Source organism: Mastomys coucha, unplaced genomic scaffold (genome assembly GCF_008632895.1).
Source record: "Mastomys coucha isolate ucsf_1 unplaced genomic scaffold, UCSF_Mcou_1 pScaffold20, whole genome shotgun sequence".
NCBI lineage: Eukaryota > Metazoa > Chordata > Mammalia > Rodentia > Muridae > Mastomys > Mastomys coucha.
The window spans coordinates 36,893,494-36,901,229 of record NW_022196903.1 but is presented as its reverse complement, the minus strand read 5'-3'; the positions used below and the strand labels follow the sequence as shown (position 1 = coordinate 36,901,229).

The 7,736-nt window shown below is 36.5% G+C and overlaps 1 protein-coding gene across 1 annotated transcript; it reads right to left on the bottom strand.

Annotated features, from left to right (window-relative positions):
- Positions 1-2,579: 2,579 nt before the first annotated feature.
- On the bottom strand, positions 2,580-6,727 carry LOC116098072 (prolactin-inducible protein homolog). The gene is made up of 4 exons (XM_031380820.1): positions 6,639-6,727; positions 4,637-4,748; positions 2,996-3,110; positions 2,580-2,704 (listed from the first exon to the last, which is right to left on the bottom strand). The coding sequence occupies exons 1-4, from the start codon at positions 6,725-6,727 to the stop codon at positions 2,580-2,582; spliced, it is 441 nt and encodes a 146-aa protein (XP_031236680.1).
- Between the last annotated feature and the right edge of the window lie 1,009 nt (positions 6,728-7,736).

The window sequence follows — 7,736 nt, the reverse complement described above, 5'->3', positions numbered from 1 at the left end:
CATTATTTTGATATTACATCGTCCTTGGATACATTCCTGTTTTTTGAGTTAAAGAATTAGCCTTTGTTTTTAGTAGACCACCACCATGTTTCATATTAAGATGTGTGCTGCCTTTCCAATTTGGAGGTGCCAGTATGACAGTGGTAATTATGAGTGTACATTTAATCTAAACAATATAAGAGAACACACTGCTGTTATTCATGAGTACATACAGTTTATCTTTCTGTTTATTAAATTTAGTAGTGATTTTCTTTTTTATTTAGAGATGAGACGTGTTTTTCACAAAAGGCCCAATGTGTTTCCTTTTTTTTTTTTTTATACAAAACAGAATTAAGACAGATGTTTCTCCTCAGCTATTATTATGGAGTGTTTCTATCTTTTCATTTGAATATTTTGTTGTATATAAAATATTAAATATAATTAAAATATAAACTATATTTAATATTTTGTAGTGTACATTGGGACCTAAAATCATGAAAATTTAATAATAAATCTTTAGTAATCACTTTATTATGCTGATATAATAAAAATTTGCCCATCTTGTAGAATTTAACCAATAATTTATTGGTAAGATAAAGTTTAGTTACTGAAGGAAAAACCCACACACATCAATGTATCACTGTCTTTAAGTAAATATTGTGCCAAAACTGGAATAAAAAAAATTAGGATGAAGCCAGAAATCCTAAGTAGGCATATATATGCATATATATGCATATATGATATATATATGTATGTGTATATACATATATATGATAAAGCAAATATATATGATTGTGTTTAATATAATTAAAGACTATTTTTCTTAATGTCAAATATTGAAAGATGGTTACTTTCTCAGCTAGTTTGCTACAGACTTTAAGAAAAGGTTACAAATGCGTAAACAGAAGACCCGAAGCAATTCAAATTACCTGTTACATGTGGCTTTCTGAATCTTCTCAAGCATATAAAAATTTAAGCCAATGACCCACGAAAATAATTATAAACACAAAAACAAAACTAGCTGAGAACTTTGGCTTCGAAATATTAAATTTCTTCAGAAAGGTACCTACTCCCACCAAAAATACCCCAGGATAAAAACGGCACATACATGGGCAATGTCTGGTGCAGGTATTAAAAAGCAAAATACAGAAAATTATCCTCAAAGGTATTTTTGAAGGAAATGTGGATTTGTCCCTCAAAAAGATATAAATCTCCACAAGAAATTATACTTACATTCAGAAGGAAGTATGAATTTTAGCTACCATATTTTACACATGCAATTGATGTTAATGTCCCAATAATATCTGAAATAATGTTTTTGAACAACTTTATTTCCATCTCCTGAATTCTGATCTTCATTTAGGAACACTGGCTTGGAAGGTTTAATTCAATTTTTTTGCTCAGATATACTCAATCTGTTGTGATTCTGATTTTTCTTTTAGCATCCTCTAGAGTTCTTCCAGTTCTCCATGTCCAGTACCAGAAAGCTTACCTGATAAGCACGTTCTGCCTTTCTGGTTTGGGGTTCTTGAGGTCTACTTTTCTATTCTCCAGAATTTCATTCATCTATTTTGGACCTTTTTTCATGTCTCACTTCTATCAAAATGCAGTAGCAGGTTCCATCTGAGAAAGCAACTCAGAGCTCATAGCCTTCATTTATAGTCAGCCTGAGGTGTATATTACATATACCTGAGGTGTCTATTGCTCCAATGAGTCATATTTTCTTGTTTGGAACTGATTGAGAAGAAGCAACAGAATGTAACACAATGGAACAATTCATGGTGAGCACTATAAACCAATCCTTTCTGGTTACAAATCACTCCTATCCTCTGGGAACTAAAGGTGGAGCTCTTGGAAAGCACTAGATAGAAAAAAGTCAAGCAGTAGACAGCTTGGCTTCCATTCCTGGCTCCCTCTTATTTGTCCTGAGTATTTGGTCTATCACAGGTGTGATCTTTCCACTCTTTGAAAGTGACTATCTTTTCATTATTTCTTCTTCTTTTCTTTAAAAGTGTTAGTCGTGTGTTTTTATGATTTGTGTGCATGGGCGAATGGAGTGTGAGTGTTCCTGTGCCATGGCACACTCAAGAAGATCAAAGGATAGTTTCAAGTGTTGGCCCTTCCCTTCTACTCAATGAGAGCATCTGCAATTGTTCCTCCTCACATTGTATATATAGAGCGAGCTTGCCCAATAGGTTCTGCAGAGATTTCTATGCCTGCCTATTGTCTCACTGTAGAATCACTGGTATTATTAATGTGTGCTAGTATTTCTGGCTTTATGTAGGTTCTGGATATTCAAATCTAAGTCCTCAATCCTGCATGGTAAGTAGTGCACATACTAAGGTAACTCCCCAGACCCTTCTTTCCTTTTTAGTTTCAATGGATAGGAAAAAAAAAACCCTCATAAAATTTCAGTAATGGTAGTTTGAAAGACTAATATAAGAACTTAGCGGTACTTTCCAGATTTTGAGGATAGATTTTAGGCAGGAGACAATAACACATGGAGATGCTTGTAAGAAGTTTATTTAACAGACTATAGTACAGTCAATTGTACTTGGAGAAAATGATAGTGGTTTTGAAAGACACGTAAGAAGTCTTGGTTAATTCACGTATATAGTATGAATAGTGTGGTACCGGTCTCCTGTGATGGGCACCACGGCCACATCATTAGGGCAGATATTTCTTTCTTTAACAATGTCAACCACAATTGCAATTGTTGCAGTTTCTGGAAGAAATAAAAACAAAAGTGATCTCTCAGAAATGCTAGGGTTCTCTGATTTTCCTACAAGGACCAGGTAAGTCCTTCCAGGGATAGTTTCCCCGAATCATTTGCAAGTCACTCCCTTTATCCATCCTTTCTCACGCTATGCTTTCGACAGCTTTAGATCCCAGAAATGCTCCTCATGAGTTTCTTTTCCATCTATCATTTTGCTTTTCCATGCTTCCAGCTGGAAGTTTTGCAGCTATGTTTATGTTTTTAATTTTCCCTCTTTGGCAAATGGTACTTTTTACTTACCTGTGACTATAAAATCCCAGTAAATGGTGGTAGGGTAATCGGGGCAGAGGCAGCGGGTTTGTACATAGTTGAAGCCACCTTCGATTGGTACACTACTTACAAGGTATGTTTTGATCTGGTTGGGAAGGAAAGCCCACTGTTAGTACAACAAAGATAAATAGAAGGCAATACAAGAGAAGAAATAGCTGACGCATGGACTAGGAACACAGACACCATACACTCATTGTTGTATTATCCTTCTACAGGCTAAATTTCCTAGGCTTTCTCTCTTCACACCATCATATTTAACCCAGAAGTCTGAATATGAGATTCAGGAAGATGTAAGTGAATCCACTAGGCAAGGGGGTTCATCCTACTATGCCTGTCTCCCGAGGGAAGGCTTGTCCTTGGTATCAGCTAGAGTTCTTGGAAATTACTAACATGAACTTTTACTATGTGACCTAGTGAATAGTGAATAGCATTCCAGTTGTTTAAGTGTTGATTCCAGGACAAGGCTTCATAAGAATGATGGCCCTGCCCCTGCCTCAGCCAATACTAATTCCATCACAATTGAACTATTCTCTCACTCTCACCAATCCCAACTGCAATATTAAAAGTTACTCCCTCTGCTCATGTCTGGCCATTATTTGATAAGTAAATTTTTGAAGGCCAATTTCTTTGCTTTTTAAACTTGAGAGTGCCTGTTAACTTAAGGCATCAGATATTAATATGTGTGTTAATATGTTTCGTTATTACATAATTTTATATAATATTAAATACATAATACACACACACACACACACACACACACACACACCTCTTTCTCACATCTAACTTAGGAGTTTTGTCTTAGGGGTATGTCTACCAAGATGGACTTGTGAATAGAACCTAGTAATTACAAAACTATATGAGAAAAAATGCATTTAAATGAGGTTCAACCTTTCATCATAATTACAGTCATCAATACAATGCAGTAAATTAGGAGTAGATATGATTTTTATACAAACTGCATGAAAGTATTTCATATTAAGTTTCAGACTTAGTTGTTTTGAAATGTTACCTGCACTGATCTTTACTTTGAATTTATGGTCAGTATCGGGGTGGTGGTATGATAAGAGCTGCAGATATATCCCATATACACATCTCTGATGCTTCCTCCCATATCTAGCAAATTTATACTTAATACTTATTATTCAGAATGACAAGAGGAAAGAAAATAGGCTCAGTTTAAGGTCTTAATGGAGAAGAAGAAATAGATCCCTCATATTCTCTTCTCGTACCTGCTCCAAATTATGGTTGCAGGATGTTCATATGAGTACCCTGTTCCCAAGCCCTCATCAAAATCCACTAAGGCTCCTGGGGACCCTGGACGATGCACTATCATGAGCCCCTTGTCTTCTTCCACCTATTTCTATCTTAGATATTTTTCATTCTCTTTCTTACTCTTTTTCTTCCTAGACTATTGTGAACCAGAGTTTTTTATCTGTGAAATGGGAATCATCATCTGCTTCAAGTTCTCAACATTGTTGTGAGATTCATGTAACAAAACACATATGAATATGTTAAATTTATCATGCAGCATTAACAGAAGAGATTAATTCAATTACATTCATAACTCGAGTCAGATTTTGCCTTGGATTTACTGTCCATCTATCTACTTACCACCATACATTCTTTATATTGTGTTCCAAGTTCAAGTGCCAGTGATATCTCCTCATTTCTCTGTGCTCTTGATGGAACAGATAGGTTAAATGTAAGTGCCTTTCGGGTATTTCTGGGAAGAAAAAAATAGGGCACAGAAACCAGAGACCTGATTATTGGAGAAAGCACCATTCTAACATGGAGCGAGGGAAGAAAGTAAAGTGAGCTTGACTCAGTTCCGAAGCAGCAGCATCCCCAGGAATCTTTGCATGTTGGTTTGAATGCTTTCTGTTTAATTACACAATGGACATATTGTTTAAAATGGAGCATTCTTTTTCCAAGTTACAAATGACAAATTTTAAAAGAAAACATCATCTACTATCTCATGCTATTTCTTAACACCATATAGCAAGTTGTGCTTGTATTGTGTATCAGGTGACCCTTTCATAGGGGTCACCTAAGATCACACACAAAAAATTCCACATATATTCACATTATGATTCATAAGAGTAGCAAAATTACCAAGAAGCAGTGAAAATAATTTTATGGATGTGGGTAACCAAAACATGAGGAAATGATAGAGAACTACTGCCATACAGTTTGTTAGCTACTTGTCCCTGACTGGAACAATAGAGTCAAGTCATCCTTAGGAAAAGCTTCATATCCACAGAATCATGTAAACAACCCTTTACTGGAGGATTAAGTAGATCTTCCTTGAAGATCACCCCTTATGATTGCTAGATAGGACCTAGGAATGTGGACCTATTAAGTAAACCAAAGAAATTGCACATATTTTAATTATGAACACACCACAAATGGGGGAAAGTGCATGAGATAAAGCAAAGAGCATGTCTTCCTCTTTAATCTACAATGCCTGTTCTGGGCCAAGGGGATCAATCCAAGAATCCAAGTAATATCCTTTGGTGCTATGTGTGATGGAAAAGAATTCTTAGTGAGCATTATTCATACATTTTCCTTGCGCTGAACATGTTAGATTTTAATACTGGCACCAACTTTTCTGTGATTCAGTTCCTATAAAAGATATATGAATACCAATTATTTTCAAAATTCCCACTTATGAATGACTTCAGGATAGTAGAATGATATAGCAATTAAGCATGCCAGTGTTTTCCTGAGATCAGGGTTTCCATACCAGGGAGATACTGAATAGGAGAGTTGTTCACAGGCTGCGATGGCCAAAGCACTTAATTGTAAGGCTTATTTCAACATGCGCTTCCTCTGGGCCAGGAAGAATGCCATCTACACTGGAACATGCAGGGATTCTCAAGGTGCCTGCATCAGCTCTTTAAAATATTGTGATTTCTGCTAGGAAAGGACATTTGACAACCTTCCCAGAGCACTAATAGGGTCCCAACACAGGAAGCCACTACCATCAGCCTGCTGCCAGTGAGGCCATCTCTAGTTTGATACGACGTCTTTGCTTCCCCTTGTTTCATTTGTCCTCTGGCTGCATTTCTTATTTCATTCATTCCTTCATGTTTTTTTTTTTTTTTTGCTTTCTTCAGACATGTACTTTCAATATGGTGGCTTCCAGGCCCAAGGGTCCTCAACTACTATAGGTCCTGGCTACTATAGGTCCTCAACTTTCCTTTTGGGTGTTATCATTGGGATGACATCTATGATGACTGTTTTGTTAGTTCAACCTAAGTCTAAATAAAGGTTCTCATTCTCAGAGACTCCTGCATATGACATTTGAAGCTGTTGCTAGAACTAAGAGACCACTTTATCTTTTGAAAGTACACTGAGAAAAATCATGGACAACTTATCATACACATTGGGGGCTTTATTGTATAGGCAAGCCTATACATCCAGTGGAAATGTGAAGGGAATCTATGGAGGCTACAAAGAAAATAGAACTTGACATATGATCCATGAGAAATACCAAGGACAGACTCCTTTGCTACCTAGAAAATCTATATGAAACTGTGTTTAAGTTTCCAGACCAGAAGGAGACCCTCTCTATGCTTTTCCTGCAGGAAAAAAAAAGAATGGTTTTACTCACTCGGTATCCTGGCCTTCAATGATCCCCAGCTGCAGGCAGAGGACCAAGATGAGTGTGGCAGCGCTGAACATGAATGAGAGACCCGGCATAGTGGAGAAATCAGAACACCAGAGCAGTAGGGTCCTTGGTGCTCAGCACAGGTTTTATAAACAGTTCACAGAAGCAGAAAAGCTGGCAGGTAGGTCCATGAAGTGAATCACCTAATCACTTTCCTTATCATGATATTTCCTTACTGGGGAGAAGTTTGTTATTTCTATGAAAAAAATGTCATCATTCAACTAAATTGTTATAATATACGTGATTGTTCTTCCCTATTTTCTTAGTGTCAAAGACCTTCTTTAAAGGTTCTTTCTTGGCTAATAGACATGTTTTTCTTCTGTGTCATTTACCTCTGTTCCTGTTCCTTACCTTAAATTATTATTTGCTTGGTCTTGGCAGACAGTAGACTTTCTGGGTGACAGACTCCAAGCTACAGATGTACAACACATTCATTGATGATTTTGCTATTAGTTCAAAGGGGCATGCCACTAAAAACTTTATTAGAGTTCTGATATTATCAGCCAGTGTTACCCAGAAGCCACATCCAATCATATTGCTGAGAGAATTAGGAAGGGCTGAGCTCTCTGGATGATGGAGCAGTGTGACTATAACACCTGATAACATGGTGGCGTTTGTGACTGTTAAGCCCTTCTCTACTTCAGGAGTGATAGTAAGTTATCCAGATGTTCAAAGTCTCTATAGTGAAATGTTGCTTTCATTGTATAGAATTCATTCACATACTTACATCCCCAAAACAGATCGTTTACCATTAAAAATCCAGTCATTACCCATGTTTAACCTGTGGTAGTAAGAAATATAGAAAGATAACTATAAGGATTCCTTCTACTGGACCACAACTCAAATTATATAATAGAGACATTCCTGGAACATGAACTTCTTCTTCTCCCCTATGAAATGATAGGGACATTCATTTTTCCTTATATAGTCCTAGTGTATTAAAAGATGTCCTTTAACCTAAACATTTTTATTTTAAGATTCTTTTTATCTGTGGAATTGCAAGAGCCAAAGGAGATGCTCAGAGGTATGAATTTGAAAGTC